This window comes from Taudactylus pleione, unplaced genomic scaffold (assembly GCF_031769625.1).
Source record: "Taudactylus pleione unplaced genomic scaffold, aTauple2 ptg000421l, whole genome shotgun sequence".
In the NCBI taxonomy this organism is placed as follows: Eukaryota; Metazoa; Chordata; class Amphibia; order Anura; family Myobatrachidae; genus Taudactylus; species Taudactylus pleione.
Genome location: NW_028284823.1, coordinates 2,929,620 through 2,956,769, shown reverse-complemented (window position 1 = coordinate 2,956,769; position 27,150 = coordinate 2,929,620). Strand labels below are relative to the sequence as shown.

The window sequence follows — 27,150 nt, the reverse complement described above, 5'->3', positions numbered from 1 at the left end:
ACCACCTATTGATTATGACAGATTTATTATTTAACTGGCGGAGTACAACTCGGTCAGCTACAGTACATATACTGTATTTATTACCCTATAGTAAGAGCTTGAAGTAAGCTGCAACACTATTCACACATGTTGGTTAACTTAAGTGTATACATATTTTTCTTACAATAAAAATAGTTGAATAAATAAACTCAGTAGATGCTACAGTACCTAGTACAAAAGGTTTAATAAAATAAGTCTAATTTTAATTTTACGGTGAAGCAGTTGTATAGATACACTAGTAGTACAATTGATACAAACACAGCATTACCATTAACATACACTTTAGAATGCCATTGGTTAAGAAGAGCTACACATCTTACAATGGATACAATTGAGTATTTTCTAAATTGCCACAGTCACTAGAAAACCTTCAGAAGTATCTGAGAGTCAGTAAGTTCTGCTTTCTCTTTAGGAAGATGAGTAACATAGAATACATTGCTATATGACTAATCCTACATAGTATATCATGAGAACAGTTTTCATTTATTTCTTCACAGGTAGGTTCACTATGTGGCGATGAGACATTAGGGTTCTCATCAGTTACCTAGGTTACTTATTCGAAATCAAAACACAAATGCACATTATCCAATGCAAGCCTAATTACTGCCTGTCCCTACGCACACACTACTAAAGCAAAAAACATATATAAAGAATCTTAAAAAGCTTCCCCACCCTAAATGCAATTACTTAGTATTTAGGGTTGGGTATGGGAGACTGGCAGTCGGGATGCCAACTGTCAAAAGACCCACAGCGGCATCCCGATGCTCAGGATCTCGACAGGCGGTAGGTAAGTATACTAACCCTCTCCCCTTCACCCCCTAACCCTCCCTTCCTGCATCCTAACCATAATCCTCCCTCCCCCGCACCCTAACCCTAACGCCCCCGGTTAGTGCCTAAACCTAACCCTCCCCCCTTAGTGCCTAACCACCCCCTGGTGGTGCCTAACCCCCCTGGTGGTGTCTAACCCACCCCTGGGGGTACCTAACCCTACATCCCACCCCTGCAGCCTAATCCTAACCCCCAGTGGTGCCTAAACCTAACTCTTCCCCCCCCTAACAAAAGGCGCTATACATATGATCGGGATGCCGGCTGTCGGGATTCCGGCATTGGCATCTCACCCGATGTCGGGGTTTCTGGCACCGGGGTTGTGGCCGCATGTTGTGATTCTGGCACCGGGATTTCAGCTGCTGGCATCCTGATCATCGGTAAAGTAACTATATCTCAGTATTTAGACCTATGTGGACACCTTGGGCCTCATGCAGAGTTGTAAGCAAGATGCGTCTTATACAGCCGTGTTCTCACACACCTAGCCTCAATACATCATATGGAGCGAGGTGCCCAGCGCAACCGAGTGGTGTAACATAGTGATTTGCTAGCGAAATACCACTCACAGTGTATTCAAAAATCTCCGCACTTTGCATTGTAGCACTTCATATACAGAATCAGACTCCTTCGCACACAGATGCACAAATGTTGCACATCAATTGATCAGTGTAAGCCAGAAAAGTAGTTTTATCGCTCCCAGTTGTTTTATTTGTGAGAATAAGAGGCATATTTTGAGCGGACATATTACGTGGGGTGAAAAAAAGCAAAACATGTGTTTACGTTTTAACTCTGCATGAGGCTCCTTATTTTCAATGCAGTACACATATATGCCACTTACACATGAATTGAGTTGTTGCTGTATATACATATCAAAATAACTACTATTAAAGGGTGTGATTTTAGGTACTGCAGGCATGGGTGTACAGTAACTGCCAGGGCAGCAGCTGCAGACCCTGCAATGGGAGTAACCATAGGTGCTGATAGGTGCTCTGCCATCTGCCATAGGAGAATAGCGCAGTGTCTGCAGTTTGCAAGTAGCTTAATGAGCTAGCTGTATGGGACTGCTGACACTGCTAGTCATTTTCAGCCACAGAATGAAGTGCACATAGGCTGGCTTGCCAGTGATGCAAATCCTGAGAAAATAGGAAGGAAACTCAAAGTATGCAAATTATTCTAAAGAATCACATTTGCTTTGAATTGACATGAGGAAAATGAACTGTTTTCCACTACTGTCACTTAAGTGGCAGAATGTTCCACCTTTTCTACAGATTTCCACATTAAAACTCAACATGCTTTAATAAAACAGTGACATCATCTGAGGTACAAATGTTTGTGAAATATACAGTATCAGTTAAATATTGCACAGCTCAGGTACTTGCTTTACAGTCTGACAACACTAGAGCTGAAAAAAGTTGCTACTGAACACTACAAATGTACAGTATATGGCGACTTACCAGAAAAGAACAGAAGAAGATAAAGGACACAAAATAGACATAGGCCAGGTCAGTCCCACAGCGCTCGTTCTCAGTGTGGCCAGAGGGGGCACTGGTGTCTGGTTCACAATCTTTATTCCCGAGACATGACAGCATGATCTCCTGCCAGGCCTCACCGGTGGCACTCCTAGGAAAAGGCACTTGATCATAAATGAGTGAAGTTAATTACAGGCTTATGCCATTTGTGCCAACATTAATATCTGTTCAGTATCTGCATTTCTCTTGCTTAAGATGGGTCCTGGTCTTTGAATAGTCTCTAGATAAAATACCTGTCTAAAAATATTTTTTACCAGACTTTCTGTAAGTCCCATGGACTATAATGGGTGCACATGGGCCCCTGGTTCCATTCGGGATCAGACTGCACAGCTGCTGTGGGACTACATATGCATGCACTGCCACAGTTTTAGCATGCCCTAATAGCAAAACTGTGGCAGTGCATGCTGGGATATGTAGTTCCACTGTAGCTGGAGGGCCGCAAGTTTGACACCACTGCCCTAAACCCATAACCTATACTTACTCCTCCATAACATCGCCGTTTTTTACTGATGTAACCACCAGGATAATAGCGCAGGTGCCATTTTCCCTGAGTTTTGCGCATGCACAGTAGACTCCACTGGCATGGAGCCAGAGCCTAGTAGGTGCATGAGCCTGCGACAGAGGGGAAGGGGCTCTGCACCGTGACTGCACACAAGCCCCCTCCTCTCCTGGTCTGTACAGCCATGGCCAAAAGTTTTGAGAATGACACAAGTATTGTTTTTTACAAAGTTTGCTGCTTCAGTGTTTGGAGAGCTTTTTGTCAGATGTTACTATGGTAACATTACAAACATTTCATAAGTGTCAAAGGCTTTTATTGACAATTACATTAAGTTTATGTAAAGACCCGTCTTTTTCAAGACCTCTGCAATTCGCCCTGGCATGCTTTCAATCAACTTCTGGGCCACATACTGACTGATGGCCGCCCATTCTTGCCTAATCTTGCCTATTACGGTCTACTGAGAGGACAGTGACACAAATTTATTTATGGCTAACTAAATAGAAGTAAAAGTAAAGTGGGCATCTCCTTTAAAATTATTTAGGAAAATTGTCTGTTTAGCAGGGATGTAGTTTAGATGCAGACTCATCTCAGTGTCGGAAACCCGACCCAGGACAGAACACCGACGCCAGCATCCTGACACCAGTACGGATGACGATGCTGGAATCCGACAGCCGCCATCCCAAACATAAATATAGTGGGGCCGGGCTACGTTTTAGTCACGGGGAGGGGGCTAGGATTAGGCACCACGGAGGGGGGGTTAAGGTTAATCTACGGGGGGGGATTTAGGGTTCGGCTACAGACAGGGGGGTTAGGTTTAGGCACCACTGGGGAGGGGGGGGTTAAGGTTAGGCACTAAAGGAGGAGAGTTAGGCTCAGGTACCAAGGGGAGAGGGTTAGGTTTAGGCACAAGCGGGGAGGGTTAGGATTAGGGTGCGTGGGGGAGGGCTCAGGTTAGGATGAAGGAACGGGGTTAGGGTTAGTAGAAGGGGGGAGGGTTAGTATACTTACCGGACCCCTGTGGGGATACTGAGCATCAGGATTCCGCTGTTGGTTTTTTGACAGCTGGCATCCTGACTGCCGGTATTTCATATCCATCCCTTTTAGCACTGTCCACATCATATTTCAAATGACATATCATACCAATTTCCCTTTAATAGTGTAGAAGCATAGGTATACAGTAGCTACTAATCTTTATTTCACTGAAAATATAGAGTGCTTGTCAGACTGACCTGAAGAGCAGCATGAGAGAACTGAAGAAACTCCTGAAGTTGTTGTGTCTATTAATGTGGCTGTCCTCTTCCAGACGGATGTTTCCAAACACCTAAATCACATACATCAAAACCTGATATGATATTTCACTATATATTGGATATGTAGACAGCATGGCTACTGACGCTGTTATTGAAACAGACCTGTCAGGTCCAGTGAATTTATATTTTTGCTTTACTACATAAATATTTGTACTGTAGAGTAAGAAGCTATAAAACTAAAACAAGCCTGTTGGACTGAGAGAAGATATTATATTGAAACCTCTGCCTATGAGCTATGGTGTCTTCTAGGTGTGTTTCATCCCACCCGCACTACAGGAGACCTGTGAGGCATGGAGCAGGATGGCCCGGTAGTGAGCTCTGGGCCTGATTTAGAGATGTAATGTACCAGCCAATCAGCTCCCAACTGTCATTTTTCAAACACAGCCTGTGAGATGACAGTTGGGAGCTGATTGGCTGTCACCTTATCACTTACTTATCACTTTTCACTCTGTCTCATAACACTGCTTAGTAACTAGACCCCTTAGTGTTTAAACGCCATTACATGGGCATGCAGAAATTAGCCATTGCGATCTCCTACGCAGCATGAGAGCTCTTTGCGTGCCAGGAGAGCCACTGTATTTGAGACAAGTCAGATCTTCCTCAAGGGCTGCATGGCTGGTGTATGTGCGTCAATGTTACCAATATTTACGCTGGTACACAACCTCGGAAGCAGATGAGAAGGCAGCAGTAGGCGTCCCTATTCTCGGATAAGCTTTGGAACTATTAGCATATTTTGGCAGCTGCGGTCCGTGCAAAATCACAGCTGCGGTCCTTATGGGCAAATGTGTTTTTTTTTTATTTTTTGTGGTTACTTGTGAACTATGCAGTAAAGCGAGACAATTGCACAATAAAAGCCTTGCTACAGGTTGGCTGAAAATAAGGTCCTTTCTGCAGTCACACATGTTCCCAGGGACTAACCTGCATTCCGATAATGGCGTAGATGAAGAACAGCATTGCAATCAAGAGGCAGACATAAGGAAGAGCCTGAAAATAAAGCAACAGAAAGTTATTCAACTACAATACAACTGCATGCAGGATCAGGGATGCCCAATTCTTAAACTCAGATTTGCAAATGCAGGTTATCACATCAGCCAGTACACAAGAAGCATACCTCTCTATGGTCCTGATTTAAGGCATCATTCATCTTGGATCACAACTGCTAAAGTGTATGCAGACGGGCGATTGTTGCGTACTGCGTACCCGTATGCATCGCAATGCGAGTGCGCAAATGCCTCCCTGCGATTGGGACTGTGATCACTATCAGTATGCAAACCCATCGCAGAGTGATTGACAGGAAATACCGTTTGTGGGTTGTGACAGGGGGTGGTTGGGAAAACGCAGGCATGCCAGTGCGCTTTAACGCCGTTGCAGAGGCGTGCATATATTATCCACTGCGATGGCCTCCGCAGTCTGGGGTCTCATAGCGTGCGTGGTTGTTAGCAATTTAGTGGTAGGGACAGTCCTGCCCTAAATGTGCTAGTGGCTCCGATGTACTTCGATATTGCCGATGTTTTGCCTGAATTGCAAGGTATTACGGGTGTGCGAGATGGGAAGTGGGCATCTGCATTTTGTGCGTGCGATTGCAATTATTAGCATACTTTCGCAGCAGACCTGTGTACACGATGGCAGCCGCATCAGCGATCCTTGCTGAATGAGGCCCTTATACGGGATCTTCCAGATCGGGGCAGCTTAGACCATTCATCATTCACTGCTGCTCTGCATAGCAGTGTGTCCCTGTTACAGTATGTGAATAATTTAAAGGGTGCTTTAATGGGGAATGGAATGGGATGGGAGTGGTCTAAAAGTGCTTGACACACTTCTGTGATGCGTGACCATGCACCCTTCTTGTGCGCACGTTTGTCTCAATTCTCCAGCCTAAAAATCTGTGAGACAGGAGAGGCCCACTAGTGTTTCCGCAACACCTATACTATTTTAAACAAGAAGGAATTGGAACTAAGGGCCTGATTCAGCCAGGACAGCACGTTAGCAGATGCACGCACCCGTCCGCTGCGAGAATATGCTAATCAATGCATACGCATGAAGACTGCAGCACAAGATGCAGACGCCCAGCCCCATATTAAGCCGCCCATCTCCCTTTACTCACAGCTTGATCAGTATGCAAGGTAGCGTAAACATCGGTAACATCGAGAACCATCGGACCCATTAGCATAATAGTGGTTCACCTGACCTGCTGCAGGATTTCAGCCGCTTCCTATGTACAGCTTACATACATAATGCGTATGCCGCTGCACTTCCTTAATTATGCACGCCCCTATAACGGTGTTATAATGCCTGCGTTCGTACCACCCACAAATGGCACTTCCTGTCAATCAATTTCGTAAGGGTACACACTGCGTGTAGTCTGCGCACCCTAACCCGATCGCATTGGCTAGTTCATGCATACGCATGCGCAGTTCAAAACACTGTTCAAGTGCGTGTGTTCTCTCCTTTGCGTTCCTTGATTTATCAGGCACTAAATTCAATGCAAATACGAAAAACACGTACAGTAAAATAAAGTTTCTTAAACACATTTTCAGGCCCGAATAACATCATGAAAAAATGGCATAAATGTTATCGGTCCACTATACCTAAAATCTAAGTGAACTAATATATCATAAGCTAGCTGCCCTTTACATGTAATGGTTTCAGAGGCTTATTGGAAATTAGAATGTTTGCGGTGAAGCTGTGATTTAGGGGTGGGGGCGGACTTTCCTATACATAGCAAACTTCCTGTTACATACTTCATTCAACCTGTAATATATGACAAGTGATAACAGCAGCATATGTTGCTACATTGTCAACGATCTAAATTCTTGTCAATGTACGGGGACTATTTTTGAGACTCTTATTTTTAGCTCTTTTATATTAGGTGGCTATTATTTTAGAAGTGAAAGTTCGGTAAAGCAATATTGGCATGACTACCTACTCTCCTGGGCATTCCAGGAGGCCCCCGAACTCCCAAACAAGCAGACCACCCTCATGTACCCTGCTCACTTCCATTGTGACAAGGGTGGCTCTATGGCACGACGACAAGATTGTAAGCAAGTGAGAGGAACTGTGTCACCCTATACACACTAGTCACTTGGAGCCCCCATATGGGAAGGAAAGTATGCCAGTATGCAGTGGCTTCATGCGGGGATGCAGGCCGCAACGGGTTATACAATAAAAGGGGGTGACACCAAAATAGCAGCGCTGCTATGCTATATATATATATATATATATATATATATATATATATATATATACACACACACAGTACAGTATATATATATATATATATATATATATATATATATATAACATATATATACACACACACACACACTTGTATATACAGACTGCACGCACGATCCAATAGTCTTAAGCAGGAGGTATGCTGCATGTTTCAGATATGAACGATAACGATTGCAAAAATCGTTCAATCGTTCATATCTTTGACATGTAGGGCATGCAACGATGAACGATGCGCATTCCCGCATGCATACCTCCCAACATGACCCTCTCCAGGAGGGACACAATGCTCTGGTACTGGATTTCCCTGGTAACTTATGATTGGTGGAGGCTCCAGAGGTGGGGCTGCAGTACAGGCCAAAATTCAAATAGGGGAGTCACACCAACTGCCAGTGAGCCCCAGCCAGTGATGTTTGGCAGCGTGTGAAATGACAGTTGGTGTGACTCCCCTATTTGAATTTTGAACTGCGCTGCAGCCCCACCTCTTACCAGGGAAGTCCAGGACCAGAGCATTGTGTCCCTCCTGGAGACGGTCATGTTGGGAGGTATGTGGCATGTCAGATAACGATCTCTGACATCGACTGTGTTTGCAGTCAGATTTTGACGATTTCATTCATTTTAATACTGTCAGAAATCGTTCATCGTTGATGAAATAGTTCAAATCGTTGTAAAAATTGTTCAATCGTTCATCAAATCTGACTGTGTGTATGCACCAGTACTCCACTAAAGACTTGAAAAGTCCAAATGCAGCAATATCCAAAGAAATTGTCGCTCACCATCGAAGTATGGAAAACAGCACTTATTTATTTACTCGTGTCTGAAAGCATAAGTTGATGTTTCGGTCTGACAGGACCTTTCTCAAGACCAGAGAACATGGACACCGTGGCACCACAGAAAGTCTTTGAGAAAGGTCCTGTCAGTAAAGATGTACTGTTTTCCATACTTCGATGGTGAGTGCCCACACTCCTCCCGTCCCCTCCAGTCGCCACACTCTTTCCCGCAATACTCCTCCCCCTCCCGGCTGTCGCAGGGAGGTCCATTTGCCGGGCACCCGCTGTGATTCTACCAGCGGGCACCCGGCTCCTCACAGCGGCAGCCGGAGCACACTCCTGAGCTCCGGCTTCCGGCTCCCCCCACAGGCACTATGGGAGACACGTCATGACGTCTCTCCCATAGTAACGAGGAGCGGCGGACGGCAGAGGACGCAGGATCGGGGCTTGAGGTAAGTATTGTGTTTTACAGGGGGCATTACTACTGGGGGCACTCTTACATAGGGCATTACTACTGGGGGCACATTTACGGGGGCATTACTACTGGGGGCACATTTACAGGGGGCATTACTACTGGGGGCACTCTTACATAGGGCATTACTACTGGGGGCACTTTTACAGGGGCATTACTACTGGGGGCACTTTTACATAGGGCATTACTACTGGGGTACTCTTACATAGGGCATTACTACTGGGGTTACTTTTACTGGGGCATTACTACTGGGGGCACTTTTACATGGGCACTACTACTGGGGGCATTATAACAGGGGCATTACTACTGGGGGCACATTTACAGGGGGCATTACTACCGGGGGCACTTACATGGGCACTTATACTGGGGGCATTATTACAGGGGCACTACTACTGGGCGCTAACTACTTGGTGCATTATTACATGGACATTACTACTGGGGGTGCTATTACTGGGGACAGTTTTACAGTGGCCTTACTATTGGCTGCAGTACTTCTGGGGGCATTATTGCAGGGGCATTTCTAATGGGGGAACTGATACATGGGGCATTACTATTGGGGACATTACTACAGGGGGCACATTTACAGGGAGCATTACGTTTGGGGGCACTACCACTGGGGGCATTACTACTGGGGCCACTACCAATGGGGGCATTGCAGAAGGGGCGCCACTACTGGGGGCACTGCATAAGGGGTACCACTGCTGTGGGCATTATGTGTAAGTGACACTATAGCTGTAGGCATTGTACAAGGGACAGTACTACTGTGGGCATTGTATTAGGGACACTACTACTGTGGGTATTGTGTATAAGGGGCACTAATATTGGCACTGTATATAAGGGGCACTACTCTGTGGTGTAGTTTGAATTGGGGATATTATTGCGTGACCACACCTCTTTCTTTTGAGACCTCGCCTTTAGAATACCTCCTAACCACCCCGATTATGGCGAGAAAGTGTCCCAGATGGGGGGGATGGTGAATAAATGCCATGCACTTGCATGCAGCATCTATTGACTAGAGAAAGGGACAGAGCATTCCCAGCAGCTCCAAGAGCACTGGGCATGTACCCAGCATGATTGGAATTACAGGGCGGTGCTCATGATTATGGCTTTTCCCATTATACCACACTCCTTTCCTTTGTCGGGTGCACACACCGTCGACACGTGCAAATTCCGCCAGGGGGCTCCAAAATGTATCTTCGCTTACCAAAAATATTAGGCTCGGGCCGGCCCTGCCCATAAGTCTCTAGTTATGTCACTGATTGTGGATCCTAATAGATGATTACAACCAGTCACATACTGTAATATAAACTGAGAGACAGGCAGGATTCATGTGAACACATGCAGCACGGCTACAGTACATCTAGTGCAAAAACACTTGGAATTTTCATGGTTGAATTACAGTAGACAAGAAAAGTTGTGTATTACCTTGAAAGATTGTACAAAAGTCCATAGTAAGATGCGGATTGTGTATCCCTGCCGGAGAAGCTTAATGAGTCGGGCAGCTCGGAACAGCTTCAGGAAACTCATGTTGAAGCTGCTGGTGTTCACCAACTAGATCAAACAATTATTATTATTAATAGCAAAAGATACAGACATTCTCCATGAGCTAATATAGACATGGTCCTCTGTGCTTTCCTACTGTAGTACTACACTATGGCGCTGAGAGCGTGAATATCAGGTACCCACCCCATTGTTTTGGTCAATAGAAGAATACAGTAAACAACTGATTATAGAATTAAGAGTGCCACATCTAGGTGTGAAGATGACTTCTGTTCTCTATTAGCTTGAACCAGATTATATAATCAGTATATTGTTGGCCAATTTAGAAGCAAATATTTACTTAATTTCCTAACCTGAAATTTCATTCTGTACTGTATATTTTAGCGATTTCTTGTCCACACAGTATGTATGTAGTAATGAAGCAGACACAACCTCCAGCTCCCATAATGCCTTGTAGCAGTACGTTCCTTGATGTAATGTCATAAATATAAGCAGCAAAACACACTTTAATCTAAGGACAGCTTTTTCACAGCTACTACAGGAACACATTATGGTGCTGTATTACTGTATATATAACAACTCACTAATGATAAATGAATAGGGGCTCCAGAAATGACATCTGCAATCCGTCTTTAGAAAACCCCTCATATACACAGTTTATTATTGATTACAGGAGCTATATGTGCATCTGATGTTGGAAGCACATGGTGCTCCCATACAGATGTGTCCTCATATACCATGGCTTTATTCGTGCTAAACAGCCCCTCTCAGCGCACCTGGCCCCGTGTGACTCGGCGTCTTTATCACTCAAGATGTGTGTCTTATTCGTACAAGATGTGAGTCTTATTCGTACAAGATGTGAGTCTTATTCGTACAAGATGTGAGTCTTATTCGTACAAGATGTGTGTCTTATTCGTACAAGATGTGAGTCTTATTCGTACAAGATGTGAGTCTTATTCGTACAAGATGTGAGTCTTATTCGTACAAGATGTGAGTCTTATTCGTACAAGATGTGTGTCTTATTCGTACAAGATGTGTGTCTTATTCGTACAAGATGTGAGTCTTATTCGTACAAGATGTGAGTCTTATTCGTACAAGATGTGTGTCTTATTCGTACAAGATGTGTGTCTTATTCGTACAAGATGTGTGTCTTATTCGTACAAGATGTGTGTCTTATTCGTACAAGAAGTGTGTCTTATTCGTACAAGATGTGTGTCTTATTCGTACAAGATGTGTGTCTTATTCGTACAAGATGTGTGTCTTATTCGTACAAGATGTGAGTCTTACTCGTACAAGATGTGTGTCTTATTCGTACAAGATGTGTGTCTTACTCGTACAAGATGTGTGTCTTATTCGTACAAGATGTGAGTCTTATTCGTACAAGATGTGTGTCTTATTCGTACAAGATGATTGTCTTATTCGTACAAGATGTGTGTCTTACTCGTACAAGATGTGTGTCTTATTCGTACAAGATGTGTGTCTTATTTGTACAAGATGTGAGTCTTATTCGTACAAGATGTGAGTCTTATTCATACAAATGAAACAATTAGTGGCAAAACTACTTTATTAGATTACAGATGTGTCCTTGCTCATCTAGCCTGAATACGCCATGCAGCGCAATATGCCTAGCGTGAGTGAACCATCAGTTCCCAAGCCAATCTGCTAGTTTCAGGCATCTTTTTGCGCCGAAAATGAATCTAAGTTGCAAAGTGATGCAACTTGAAAGCACCAGGAGACTGTGCTGATTAATTTGATAGGTGACACTTATATATCTATGTGCAACTGAGAATGCAGCTGTGGCTGCAGCATCATAGTGCACATACAAGTGCCTACTGTACCTTCCAACTGTCCCTCTTCTGGCTGGACAGTCCCGCTATCCAGGAACTGTCCCGCCGTCCCACCAGCGGGCCGCAGTGTCCCGCATTGGGGGGAAATTTGGGGAAATCAATCTCACCGCAGAGCAGAGCAGCGGGTGAATAGATGTCATGCCCATCTCTTCATTGTTCGGGGAGAGCCCTGGGGGAAGACCAGTATCTCCATGGATGCTGGTCTTGCCCCGAAATGATGATGACACGCCCCTTCACTATAAGACCACGCCCCCTTTCCAGGCATGTGACAGTTCTGATGCAGAACTTTCCAAAGTTGGGAGGTATGCAAGTGTCACCTATCAAATTAAGCAGCACAGTCTCCTGGTGCATCCTAGTCACATCACACTGTGCACAGAAAGAAGCAAAAAGACGCCCGTCGCTAGCAGAGGCTCACTAGACCAGTCGCGCCATGATTGCAGCACAGATGAGTGAGGACCAGCAATGGCTCCTGCCCTCTTACCTGAGGCGGGCTGCCTCTGCTGCTGGCTTGTGTGGCCGGACAGGTTCCTGGCGCCTGCGCAATAGATCTGGCAGGCGCCGGGACCAGCGCATGAGTGGCAGTGGAGCCATGCATGCGCATAACACTGGCATCTTGGGGCTGCATTGATTGCAGCCCTGAGAAGCCGTGTAGGGCTGCCCGAAAGGCAGAGCCACGGCTTCCACTGGAAACCGCTCTCTGCTAATCGTAGCCTGGCCTGGCAGTCCCAGGGGGAGGAGACACAGTGAAGCCAATGCAACTCACTGAAGTGGCTGATTTTACTGGGGGGAGCTGCAGCCCCTAGGTAGAATCCACGGTGAGAACACATCTGTACACTGATCAATTTGATGTGTGACATCACTACACCTGTGTGCGAATGAATATATATTGGTAAATGCGATGCAACGGCCACCTATTTTTCTCACGCCAAGTTCCATTGTGCTTTATCTGCGACTTTGTACATTTTTAAAACTAATTCCTGTGCAGTTAAAATCGCAGCCCAGCGTCTAGAGTACACTGTGAATGGCGTTTCAATGCAATCTGAGTAAGTCGCAAAATGTAAAGAAAAAGAAGATGTGGCGTACAGATGTGCCCAGCTAGTTTGTTGCTCCATACGCCATGTAGTGCGCCATGCATCTCGCGCCACACAGTATGCCTTGTGTCACGTCACACAGAATGTTTCGTAATGGAACGTTGTGTAGCACTGGAAAAAAGTCATAACGTGTAATACAACTTCTTGTCCACCAGGTGTCACTTTTCCTAAACTACACAGCACATGCACCAGATTTCCAATGCATTTTCTGTATCACCGCCCGATGATTGACTGACAGAAGCTGTGATTTAGTACACTATAGTACAGTGTTTTCTTCATGGAATCAGAGCTGTAGAAGAATGTCTAATAAAGTTTTAAATCATTACATTAAGTGTGTGAGTGAGTCCTGTACTTTTTTATAAAAATATTTCACACGTACGCACAGCTCACTTGCGTCAATGTCGGCACTGTCGGCGCTGTCCCAGACTTAGACACTATAGTGATTTCATGACTTTTAGTGATTTCTTGACTTTAGAAACTAGCAGTGGGGTCTGTTTGAAAGTGGGGTCTCTGTATTACAAACAGACTGTGCGTTTTAAGATGCACACTTCCTGCACTGTCGGCACGTCGGCACTGTGGTGGCTGCCAGCTCTGGGGGTTGCACATGAGATCTCTGGCACATGCTAGTCAAGCTATGCTGTGGTGTATGGGGGCTCATAGTACTGCGCATGCCCAGTGGGACACATAGCTGGAAGTGCCAGTCAATGCAGCACTACAGAATCATTTCATGTCCGCCGCATGCGTGCACTCCAAGTCATTAATATCCATCATTGTGCGCCCTACCGTATGTTTTAGAAAATGTGTGAGGCAGCGGCTATATTCCAGGAGGGAGTTGGAGATCCTCCTTGAGTGGAGGGATCGGTCACTTCTCAGCAATGCTGGGTTGTGCCTGTCTCGCTCCATATGGCGTATGGATGTTAGGTGTATGAGGACACATCTGTACTTTGTTATTCAAGTATGTGTGTATGTAAAGCAATTTTTGATTCACTGTACTTTAAATCACTGTTGCTTCTGTAAGTAATATGAGTATCTGTATCAATGGTTCCTATGGGCTATTAGCGCAAAAAATGCCAGGGGTTTTATATTATTAAGGGTATATTTGTAAAAACTTCTAATAAAAACATTGCTATGATACAGATGAGTCCTCATTCACCCATTCTTTTTACGCCATAGGGTGTAAGATGCATGGTGTGACTTAGACGCTCCAGCACGTGCAGCGACTTTCATACCTATATCTTAATTTTGCACCTGTATCGCTCTGCAGCTTCATCCAAAGTCGCTTATAGTGTATTGGGTACTTAGGATTTGCAAATGAGATGCGTGGCGGGATGCATGGGCGCGGCACACTCGTATCGATCCCGTCTTTCGCCTTTTTCCCAGGCTAGCCTCGCACACCCTGCTGTATGCAAAGCCAGCGCCAGTCTTAAATGTATTCATGTTTTCTACTTTTGTTGCTATCTTGGCGCAAATAAGAAGCACATTCAATACAAAACTACATGGCGGTATGCATAGCGTGGCTTAGTCACAGAATCCGTGGCACACCAAACAGGGCTATTGGGCACGAACTGAGAATAAGTTAGTGAGGACACATCAGTAGATTGTTTGTTAAACAGCTCTAGGAACAACAATATATAATTACACAATATAGGTCCATTATCAATAATAAGAAGATATTTAGTTAATTATATTTAACTGTAGATGTTTGTATATAATATATACCTAATGAAGACAAAAACTCTACTAGGTAACTTGCAAAAGCTGTCATAGGGCTTATTCAGAGTTGTACGCTATTGCACTTGTAGCTGCTATCACGCTTGCAGATTATGTGTGAATATATGCTGATACCTGCCAACAGAGTCCCTGCCAGAATCGGTATGTAATGCCAGCAGCTGTTTAGCCGCCGGATCAAATACTGACAGCGGCAGCCCGAAGGGTCGAAAATCCAGACTGCAGGCGGTAATTACTTGAACCCTCCCCTCTCCCTACCCTAACCCTCCCTTAGTGGTGCCTAACCCTAACCTTCCCCCCTAGTGCCTAACCCTAACCTCCCCCCCTAGTGCCTAACCCTAACCTCCCCCCCGTTAGAGCCTAAGGGCAAAATTTACTAAACGGTGGTTTGACGGCGGGTTCTATTCTATTCTAAACCCTGGTGGTTTGTTGGTGGGCTCTATTCTGTTCTAAACCCCGGGGGTTTGGTGGCAGTTTTGCAGCGGTTTCTGAATGACAGTCCTGTTCTATTCTATTCTAAAATGTGTTTTGATGGCAGTTTTGCAGCGGTTTTGGCCTTAGTAAATCTGCAGATAGCAAAACCGCCACCAAACCACAGTCAAAACATATTTTAGAATAGAATAGAACAGGGCTGTCATTTAGAAACTGCTGCAAAACTGCCAACAAACCCCCGGGGTTTAGAATAGAATAGAAACTGCTGCTTAGTAAATTTTGCCCTGTACCTCACCCCCCCCCACCACGCACCCTAAACCTTACCCTCCTGGGGAGGTGCTTAGCCCCAACCCCCCACTAGTGGTGCCTAATCCTAACCCCCTTTCCCTACTCTAACCCTCCCTGGGGGGTGCCTAACCCTTAGTCCCCTCTGAGATCCGTAAAGCTAAGCTCCCTCCCCTGCGGCTAGATGCTAAGACACCCGGCTTACCTTAGTTCAATATGCCGGGTGTCGGGATTTAATAGTGGGGCTAATGATAGGCATTGGGATTTCAACGCCTATCTTTAGTCCCATGTCGAGATGTGAGTGTCGGGATGGCGCCCGCCGGTATCTTGACCGCATGACCTCCCCGCCTACAATACTGTGTGATGGACTGTGAAATGTTGCTACACCCACATACCCCATCTACACTGCGTACAGAACACACCACCATTGACGCAACATCGGATGCACATCGACTCCTCCAGTAAGTCCTGGGCTGCGCAAATTCCGGGTCAACTTTCTTTCTAAAATTGGCCTCTGCAACTGTGGTTCTGCGATTGGGAAGGCAGCTGCAATCGCAGACACACCCTTTGGACCCCCCCATAACACGTCCATGGACCGGCCTCTTTTTGCGAACACTTTTGGCCACCTCCCTGACTCCACCCGAGAAAGCCCATGGATCTCAAAGGTCTGTTCACGACCTTGCAATTATAGAAACATTGCGAATGTTGTCTCAAACTACAGCTTGCGCGTACGTTCCTCAGTGCTTCGCGCATGCGCAGTAGCAGAAATTTGCTCAACTGTGAAAACATCAGTATAGTATACAACTCTGAATCAGGCCCACTGTCGCTAATAAAAGAAGAAGAAAAATAGAAAAATAAACACCAAAAGTTTACACTATATATTATTTTATAATGCAAATAAAAAGGCCCATTGGACATAACATGTTATGATTTAATTGGATATATTTCCTAAGGATACCAGAATATCCAAGAGTTTTTAAACAAATAGGTTGAATACAGCTGTACAGCTGTGTCCACATACATCTATCCTCCGCGCGCTACAAGTCGTGCCACACATTACGCAGGAGCTCAGTGTGACTTGGTAGCGCCAAGCGTCTTTTCGTGCAACTTTTTACCTTCAAATGCGACTTATTCGCATAGCGATGTGAATCCATAGCACAAGCAGCTTCTGCTGATTAAAATTATATGCAGCATGCCTATGTTCTTTGTGCGTCTGCGGGTGTATCTGCATGCTAGACACTACGTTACAGTGTTACAGATGCTGACACCGTAACGTAGCATTACGCATACAGCTACACCCGCACTGGCTCACAGAACATAGGCATGCTGCATATCATTTTAATGAGCAGAAGCTGCTTGTACTATCTATTCACATCGATGTGCAAATAAGACGCATTTGAATGTAAAAACTTCCACAAAGACGCTCAGCGCTACCACATCACGCCACAGAATAGCGCAACTAGAAGGGCTGTTTAACGCACAAGGAGGCTAGATGTATGTGGACCCATCTGTAAGTTAGTATACTTGATGTGACAGTGAATTCTTCAATCCTAAAACTCACGGATCTCTCTTTTGTGCTAGTTACTTATCCAGCATTTTTAATGAAGAATTAGGCAAGTTTCATCAGAATGTATATACTTCCATGATTATTGACCTGTTGACTATCGTGGTAGCCACTAATTTAACTTAGCTTAAATTGTGGAACCATGCAGAGCACATATCTGTGTGCCGATGTTGATTATATGCTTCTCCACCTCCAAGATCCTAACAATTCTTTAATTTTTTTCAATGCATATTGGGAATTTCTCAAGGTAATTGGTAACTTAGGAACAATGTGGTAGATATAAATGGAGGGGTGATAAGAGTTGCCTTCCTTCCTCTTTCGGATGGGTATCAAAGCTCAAACATCTTGGACTAGCTTTGTTCAGGTCAGAATACAGTTCTGGTATCTGAATGGATAGTGCAGATTCATAAACATGTAACTAACCCAGGAAGAGGTCAGAAAAATCCAGGAACTTAGATAAACAAGGAGCCCTAACAACAGTAGGTAAAAAAACCTGTTGCTCGGGTACCCATCAAAGGAGTGAAGATTTAAACAGAATCTCAATGACATCACAAACATGCACCCACCACCCGGTCTCCCATCACTAGGCGCATCTAGTTGGGAGCATTCATAAAGAAAGCGACTGGTATTCCAAACAAATAGTGCAGTAATCATAATCAGACACATGTGAGAGACAGAGCCAAGAGGAACAGGAGACACACTACATGAAAAAAGCTCAGTAATATAAACTAACCTACTGGACGAGTCACATTATACTAAAGGTAAGGTCACATGTTCTTGTTTGTGATTTTGGATGTCTTTGTATTCACTAGCTTTATTTTTCATATTGTGTAATGTTTATGTTGTAATTGTTAATGAAAAAAAATAAAAACCCACAGAACCACCAATAGATTCATTGGTAGACCCCAAAATTATACTGTACTTCTATCTTTGACAAAAGTAAATAAATTAAAAGTGACTTTAGTTTCTCAAATTGCTTAAAATCATTTTTCTTTTCAAATCAGCCTGTATTGCAGATTATTTCACAACTCGAGTATAAAATGTATTTGTTTTCAATGCTGGAAATATATTATTCACCATGCAATAGATCAGTATAGCAAATGGCAGTAACATCTCACCTTACTGTCTGTAAGAATAATCTCAGTGATGCTACCGATTACTGTGATGAAGTCAAAAATGTTCCAGGTATCCCTGAAATAGTTCTGTTAGGAAACAGTGCATGGTTGTGTTAGCTCACATCATTCAGTAATTATAAAATATGAATCTTCGGTCACACAGTAACCTTATCATCAGGTCTATGGCAGAACAATTTAACAGATATTAGCAAAGTAATTGAGATACATACCAAGAATCCAAACGCGATGATTTTGAGGATGCACTCCAGGGAAAATAACATGGTGAAGGCAATGTTCAAATATTTTAATGCAAGTTCATAAGTGTATGGAGCTGAATAATACTGAAAAGAAGGAAAATAACTTTTGTAAGGTTAGGAATGAAGTTCTATAATAAGCTACAGAAACTTCCAAGCAATAATGATGTCCTAATAGAGAACATTATTCAGCTCAACAACATAAGTTGGAGCAAAGATGGGCAACATGTGGGTCTCAAGAGGCTTATGGACACCTCCTGGTGAAAAGTAAGTGTCCCAAGTGTGGGTTTGGTGCATTCAGAGTTGGACTGGGGCGTGAGGAGTCAACCGGGGTAAGGGAACCATGCTTAATGGGTGCAGCCAGCCACCAGTCTGTAGTCCTGCTCTGCCAAGTAACTGACCCTCTAATAGAGAAACAATTTACTATTCAAGTGCATTATCTGGAACCTGACTAGGGTCCAACTGGCCCACAGGGCTGCAGGGGAAATCCCTGGTGGGTCACACTACCTGAGGAATAATAAATAAAGATGTGTCAATATACATCTTCGTTTCTTGCATGTTAAACATCCCTTCTAGTCGTGTCATGCCATGGAGTGACTCTGTAGAGCCAATTGTTTTTTTGTGTGAATTTTTACCTTCAAATGCGTCTCATGCGCAAAGCGTTGCGAATACGTAGCACAAGCAGCTTCTGTTAATAAAATGATATGCGGCATGCCTATATTCTGTGTGCAGAACGTTACAGTGTCACAGCCGCTGATACTGTAACGTAGAATTTAGCATGCCGATACACCTGCAGTCGTACACAGAATATAGGCATGCTGCATATCATTTTATAAACAATTTCCTTGGTAATTCTGATTGGTGAGTGAGATGGTAACATCACATTATAGGAAAAAAATTGTTTCCTAGATTATTCATCAATATAATAATAAAATCTGTTACTATACAGTGTACAGTACCATATTTATATTCCAATGCTTATTGTCATTTGTGTAAAGTATAAGAACAGCACCTTTCAGCTGTCATGTCAGAAGTGTATAGACCTACAGCACGTTTAACATGATGCTTGAGCAACGCTTTCTAAATGATATGCAATGTTATGGAACACAAGTAATGAGTAATTATCTGGTGTTGTATTTAACACTACAAAACAAATGCAATAAATTACATAGAATCATATTCATTCCTTACCTTCATCATCAGTACTACCGTGTTTAGGGCAATCATAGCCATGATGGTATATTCAAAAGATGGGGAGACCACGAAGTGCCACACGCGGTATTGGAAGGTATGACGATTCTGTGGCATGTAACGCGTGAGTGGCTTTGCACTTATAGCAAAGTCTATGCAGGCTCTCTATGAAACACAGTAACACATTTCTCAGCATAAGTAATCCGATTGACTTTACTATAGTGATTTATTCATGCATTGCCAGGCCTATTCATTAACATGAACAGGGTACAGGTAGCGCATACCTATAAGTCAGCCACAACTATCAGCTCAGACCAAAGAATTCTGATTGGCGGCTGCAAACTTTTCCACGTGTGCTTTTTCCTGAATGTCTCTACTTATACCAACCATAACAATTTGACAATCGGTATACAAATATGCATATAAAATACGTCATTGATTCGGAAGGTTTTTTTTTTTTTCATACAAATCAATTATTTGAGGTTGGTAGACATAATATATTGAACTATTTTGATTTAAAATGACCAAATTGATCAACAAAATCACCACACATGTCCAATATAAGAGTATACAGATGAGGATATTCCTTTTTAACCTACGACATCTCCAGGTATGCCACGTAAGCATCGGAGTGATGTACTAACCTCAGCCACTCTCTGGTTACACTGCAGAGATGCAGTACAGAAGAGGTGAAGTGCTGAAATAAAACTGTAGCGAGAAACATGCTAATCATCTAATAGAAATGTGCTCCATCTGTATGTCTATGGTGAGACTAAGCCAATATTACGCTAAGTAAGCAGCCTACAGTAGATGGACCGACTGACCTTTATCTGTAATTAACATTCTGCTAAAGTAAAGAAGAGCTCTCAGAGTGATGTTCTAATATGTTAATAAATCTTCCAATGCATTTCCTAGCTAAATGAAGAAATATTAACTTGTTATATCACGCTACAGTAATATGTGAAGCTTCTCGCTGGCAGGTTGCAACACAAATTTGAGCTGCACTATATTTCAATTATAGTATAAATGTTTAATATGATGAATATGTATAAACTTTTGGATAGACCAGTAACTTAAAAGAATGGTACCCAGGCCGGGAGATCAGATAGGAGCTTGTTCATACAAATGTAATTACTCTGTGTGGGATCAGCTGTGCCTTGGTGCATTCTCTGTAATTGGGCATGCTGCGTGAATGGATCAAAATCATAGAAGTCTCTGCTTACTTTATATTATATATAATTAATTTTTTTTTTCAGTTTAGACCACAGATCAAAATGGAACAAAAGGTGCTGGTAGTAGTGTACTAATGCTGTAAGCATATACGAACAATGGTGTTCTCATGGGAACGCCTCTGTTTAGGCAGCCACCCCTCCGGCCCGCCCACCAAAGGGGTCAAGCTGTCACTCAACATTGACAGCTTGCCCCCTTTGGTGCGAGACCTGGAGCGGCGGAGTGCCCGTCGCTAGCCGGGTCTCGCGCATGCGCACAACGGAGCCGGCTCAGTCGTGCGCATGCACTATGGGCCACCATCGACCCGGTTGCTAGCGCTCAGCGCTTTCGACCGGGTCTGAGTCAGGCCCAATTTGTACAAATATTAGGGATTAATATCCTAATCCTTACTCCAGTTTTTTTGGTTTCATATTATGCATAGGGGTTCCAGGATAGTTCAGTTTTTTCCACCCAAATTCTCTTGACTGATATCCCGTTGTGAACTCCTAATTGACCATAATTTAATAAAACGCTGAGTACAGTAAGTTTCTAAATTTGGGATCTAAAAGAAAGTATAATGTAAATTTACAGAGAAAACTTTAGGAAACAAGGAGTTCACAGTTTTTATTTAAAACTTTTGGAGACCTATACTGTATGCGTTACAGTTGTCTGAAACGCATGACAACAAGCTTCAAAAGGTACGGGTGCACCCACATTTACAAGCCTTGAAATAGAGCAAGGACAAGAAATGTACAGTACATTCAATATTAGATCAAAAGTACTCTGATTATATTAATTAAATGTATAAGATCATTCAACTTTAAATTACAAATTGTAAGCCAGGTATGACTTATAACTTTACAAAAGCAAAAAATAATTAAAAATACAGAGTATAAAACTAAACAGAAAAGTATTAGAATAGGAATTTTTAGCCACAGATAATAACACTCTTCACAGTTTACAGTTTTCATGAATAAATAAAAATGACTGAAATGAAAGCAGGAGTTTAGGCTTATATAAATGATGTGATTACAGTAATTGGGAAGTAGGATTAGCAGTTTATTACCATCCCTGAACACTACTGTGTTGTGGAGATAAAACAATGTAGAACGTGAAGTAGAACATTGTTTCAGCGGATGTGCATAAACAACATGGACCAATAGAAGTCCAGTGAGTACTATTATCACCTCATTCTTCTCAAGCCGACATTCTTCCATCATCTTGTCCCCTTGCTCCTGGAAGGTGATGATAATAAGAGCCACAAAGATGTTTACGAAAAAGAAGGGGAAGACTACAAAGTAGACAACATAGAAGATGGACATCTCCATGCGGTTGCTGCGACTTGGGCCCCGATCTTCTTCGGTCACATCTACAGAGTGTTGCAGAACCCTAGTTACAAGAAAGGATAGAAGACGTCCCATTGGGAAGAGTGTTTCTCACTGGCATAGAGTGTATGTAAAATTGCTTTATCATTAGTAAAACAATACTCACTGGGGCCAGCCCTCTCCAGTAGACACAGTGAACAGTGTAAGGAGAGCCCAAATGATGTTGTCATAATGGAATTCGTATCTTTTCCATTCTCTACGTTTTACCTCCATCCTGTTTTTCTCATGATCAATGTAACTTCCTCTAAACAGATTAAGCACATGTAATCAGTTACACTATGTATAATAGTCAATAAATATTCTATACTGTGCTGCACCCTGGCCACATTGCAGAAATGCAGCAATACCCAGCCCAGGCTCCATGACCAAATTGAGACCAAGATTATTGTTATTGCTTGTGTTTTCAGTGAATGCATATAGGGCCTGATTCAGGTTGGTTCGCAAGGCTGCATTCGCACGCACCCCACTCGCTGCGAAAATATGCTAATGAATGAGATTGCACGGCAACAGCAGCTCTATACCAAGACTCCCACCACTGTATACAGCCGCCACTTCCAATGACATGCATCCGCAAGTCAGCAAAAAAACATCGGTACCATCGAGTAACATCGTAACCATTCGGACAGTTGTGGTTGACCTGACCCTACCTCACAAACTGCTAAACATCCTGTCGCCATCTAGACTTCTGCCAGCGTATGATATCACAGGGGCTTAATCATGCACACCCCTGTAATGGCGTTTAAACGCCCAGGCACGCCTGCATTTCTCTAACCACCCCCATGACCACCCTCAAACGGTCGCTTCCTGTCAATCACTGTGTGAGGACCCTGCGTGCTCACTGCGATCGCTTCCCGATCGCAGTGGCTGGTTTGCGCATGCGCACTGCGTCTTATACGCATGCGCAGAATGCAAACATCGGCTAGCGTTGCGATCCAACCTGAATCAGGCCCATTGTTCCTTACTAAAGATATTATCTACATAAAATATTGACTCTGTTTACATAAATATTGTATTCATACAAGCTAAAATAGTTAGAGATAAAATAAGTGACTGTTATTAAAGTGTCACAGCTACATGTGAAACTGATGAGGTTATTAGCAAATACATGGCATTTGTTATGAACTGCTGGTGATAGTGATAAGATGACTATGACCAGGGTATTCTACTCATAAAGACACCTATAGGCAGGGTCCTGTGTGCCTAATCTCAAACCTAGAGCTAACCAGACCATAGGATAGTATAGATTTACCAAATCACCATTTGGGCAGATAATAGGTTGATGGAACCAGGTCCATTCTAAATAATTTAAAAGCTTTACTTGACAGGGCCGGATTCAATTATATGCGAAAAGTCACGTTTGGCGAAAAGCGTTCGCAGGGTGAAGTTTTCGCAGCATTCGCCAGTTTTGGTGCGATCTTTTTGTGTATTTTGTCAATGTGCGTGCCCGCTTTTCGCCCTATCCAATTGCAAAACACACAAAAGCACATATGTGCGATAATTGCGCATGGCAAAACTAGCGAAAAGTACAACACATTTTTGGGAAATCAGGGCCTGATTCAGACCCGCTCGTGAGCGCTCGCAAGCGGGTCGATGTTGTCCAAGTGCGCATGCGAATGACGGAGGTGGCTCTGTCGTTCGCATGCACGAGACCAGAATAATAACCCCCAAGCTGTCGTTGTGGGTCTCGCACCAAAGGGGGCGTGCTGTCGATGGTGATTGACAGCACGCCCCCTTTGGTGGGCGTACCGGGGGCGTGGCTGCCCAGACGGAGACGTTCCCATGGGAACGCCTACCATCTGGGGTCGGCCCCACTGACATCACTAGTGATGTCAGTAGGAGTGCTCTTGGTTCTGATAGAGCTAAAAGCACTCCAGGGCTTGTGGCAGCGAGACCCTACCGCAGGGTCTCGTCGCAAGCCCGATGGTCTTGACCATCGCGACCATCATTTTGGCTGCTCACTATAGCTGTGGGTGGTCACCCAAAGCTATGCGAGCGGCCAGGAGGCCGCTCCAAAAAGGAGAAGGGACGGCCCTGATTCAGAGCGAGTGCTCTGTCAGAGCGTCCGGCTCTGAATCAGGACCTCAGTCTGTACCCCATAAAAAGACTTGACACTGGGAATCAATATAGAAGTGTATTAATAGCTCTAATAAACGATGTTTTGGGTTTTTACATTGAGTCAAATGGCTGTAATATGCATGTAGTGTAGAAAAATTCTAAAAGCAATATTATTTTGGAAAAAATAATTGCTGTAGTTAAATTGGGGGTAAGTTAAATTGGGTGCTAGTATATTTTTGTGGCTATAAAGTGCAGTTTTAAAAATTTAAAAAATACACCTTCTGCAGCCACCTACAATCCTAAATACACCTGTCCCACCCATACAGCCCCCCAAATACATGATCCAGTACTTTACACCCATTTTCCTACACTTTTAAAATTTTCACCCCAAAAATGACATCATTATTAGGGCAAATAAGCTAATTTAAAAAGTATTTTTGCCTAATAAGTCATTAGAGGGGTGTCCAAAGGGTTCTGAACTGCTTCATTCAGACCCGCTCGCTAGGATGTGTTCACACGCAGCCGTCAGCAGCCAAAGTATGCAAATCCTGCGATCCCCAGCAAGACATTAGCACGCCCACTATGTCTTGCCATGCGAGTACCTAGAAACCCCCCCTGCCCGCCGATCCATCGCCGCAGATGACCAATAACAGGAGGCAGCTGTGTCTGTAGCGCGGCAGCAGTCTCCTCATATCCACATTGAGGCTGGCTGGTTGAATCCAGGAACAGTGCAGCTCCACCCAGACAGCTCCCATGGCAGGGTTCGCGTAATACGGGCTATAGGCAGTTAGGGACCCAATTTTAAAAACTAAGCGGGTCCTGTAGGACCCGCTGGCGCTGCATGTGCCATTGTTAGCGCTACAGCAGCCAATCGACGCTGCCGGCGTCTATTCAACCAATGGCCGGCAGCGATGTCTGTTTAACCAGTCACTGCATGGCGTTTCCTCACCCAATCAGCAGGCCAGGCAGCTTCCTTACAGACACCGGCCAGCCCACCACGCTGCGTCTTGGGACAGCCAGCCCCCGCCCACTACCCGGGAGCAGAAGCAGTACTTTCCTCCCGTTCCCCAAGCGACGTCTGCACACGGCTACTCACCGTTGGAACAGGTGAGAGCCGGGAGTGAAGTGCAGCACCCGGGAGCAGAAGCAGCGCCTTTACCCACCTCCTCTCCGCCCGGACCCTGAGCCATGTCTCTACGCGGTCACTCACCATTGGAACAGGTGAGAGTCGGGAGCGGAGCGGAGTGCAGCAAGGCAACCACACGGAGTATGGCTGACACCACCTACATGGATCGGAGGCAGTGCAAGAGCCCAGGCGAGGTGGAGAGGGAGCACTTCTGGAATATCATCAACACCTTCTGCTATGGGTGAGTGTATGCATTCCCTCCTCACTGTGAGCAGTCGGGGTATAGCATGGTCCTTCTGGCTTCCCTCTAACAGTGTATCATGTGGGTGCTGAAATAGTTCCTCAGCATCCCTGTAGTGTGGGGCTGTGTGTATAGGTAACAGCAACCCTCCCCGGTAGTACAGTGGCACTCTCTGCCCTATACCCTCCCCTGTAGTACAGTGGCACTCTCTGCCCTATACCCTCCCCTGTAGTACAGTGGCACTCTCTGCCCTATACCCTCCCCTGTAGTACAGTGGCCTCTCCAGCCTATACCATTCACTGTAGAACAGTAGCACCTCTTGCCCTCTACCCTCCCCTGTAGTACAGTGGCACATCCCGCTCTGCACCCTCCCCTGAAGTACAATAGCACCACTTGCCCTACACCCTCCCCTGCATTAGAGTGGCACCATTTACCCTACCCTTTAGTACAGTGGCAGCTCCTGATCTATACCCTCCCCTTTAGTACAGTGGCACTTCCTGCCCTACACCCTCCCCTGCATTAGAGTGGCACCCTTTACCCTCACCCAGGGCCACCATATATATAATTTCTCTCAACTCTAGCCCCCTTGTGTGCCTCTGCCCAAGTTCCCAATGTGTGTCTCTGTCCAGTGCCCCAGCCCCCATGTGCCCATGTGTTTATTTTCCTACTGGGGCCAATGTGTGTGTGTCTTTTCCCCAATGTCATCTGCTACATGCTTCATGGGATTTAGATGGGACCCAGAAAATGTCAGGTAGGACCCCGATTTTTCAAAGTGAGGGGTCCCTAGGACCCACATTTTTTTTGTCTCACTGTGATCACTGCATGGGGCTTAGAGCTAGCCGGGTGCTGCAGGCCACTCACAGTCACTGCCTTCTGCTCTCTCGCGAATCTGTCCGCAGGTGTGTGCATTGTGAGTATGCGTGTGGTAAACGAGCCGGGTGGGTGGGTGGGTAGACTGCGTGTCTCTCTTACAATGCTGTTGGCTGTGTTTATATACGCAGAGGTGTGTGTGTGCATACTGTGTGCGGGGTAGGGGGGAGGGGTTGTGCTCTAGAGGTTTTAAACCCAATAGTTAACCATGATTTTGGGTTTGCTAATGACAGTGCCTGTCGAGGGCATATTCATTCTATTACAGTGGTACTAAAATAAGTTCCTACAGGCTGGATGGGAATCATTGCTATATACATTATACCATACACCTAAAGAAACTGTATTCTGCTTTAGTGACTTATCTGTCAGTGGTATTACTGTTTGTTCTTGCTGTCCTTGCCAGTCTCCAGGACAATATATACTATTATCCATTTTCATATATATGTATATTTCAATATATACTGTATGGAAACCCCCCTTAAATATCCTGCGTTTGCCCCTGTCAAGCATTTGGAAACCCCCCTCTAGAAATCCCGCGATTGCCACTGGGTAACATCGAGTAACATCAGACCCATACGCAGC

The 27,150-nt window shown here is 44.4% G+C and overlaps 1 protein-coding gene across 3 annotated transcripts in view; it reads right to left on the bottom strand.

Annotated features, from left to right (window-relative positions):
- The window catches only part of CACNA1E (calcium voltage-gated channel subunit alpha1 E), an 851,696-nt gene that overhangs the window by 41,609 nt on the left and 782,937 nt on the right, over nt 1-27,150 (bottom strand). For all 3 annotated transcript variants that reach the window (XM_088447158.1, XM_088447156.1, XM_088447157.1), the window contains 9 exons: nt 22,383-22,520; nt 22,079-22,280; nt 19,683-19,847; nt 18,468-18,578; nt 18,241-18,324; nt 10,101-10,226; nt 5,121-5,186; nt 4,122-4,213; nt 2,319-2,484 (listed from right to left, as the gene is read on the bottom strand). In XM_088447158.1, the coding sequence (XP_088303284.1) occupies nt 2,319-2,484; nt 4,122-4,213; nt 5,121-5,186; nt 10,101-10,226; nt 18,241-18,324; nt 18,468-18,578; nt 19,683-19,847; nt 22,079-22,280; nt 22,383-22,520 (1,150 nt within the window). The remainder of the gene's footprint in view (nt 1-2,318; nt 2,485-4,121; nt 4,214-5,120; nt 5,187-10,100; nt 10,227-18,240; nt 18,325-18,467; nt 18,579-19,682; nt 19,848-22,078; nt 22,281-22,382; nt 22,521-27,150) is intronic.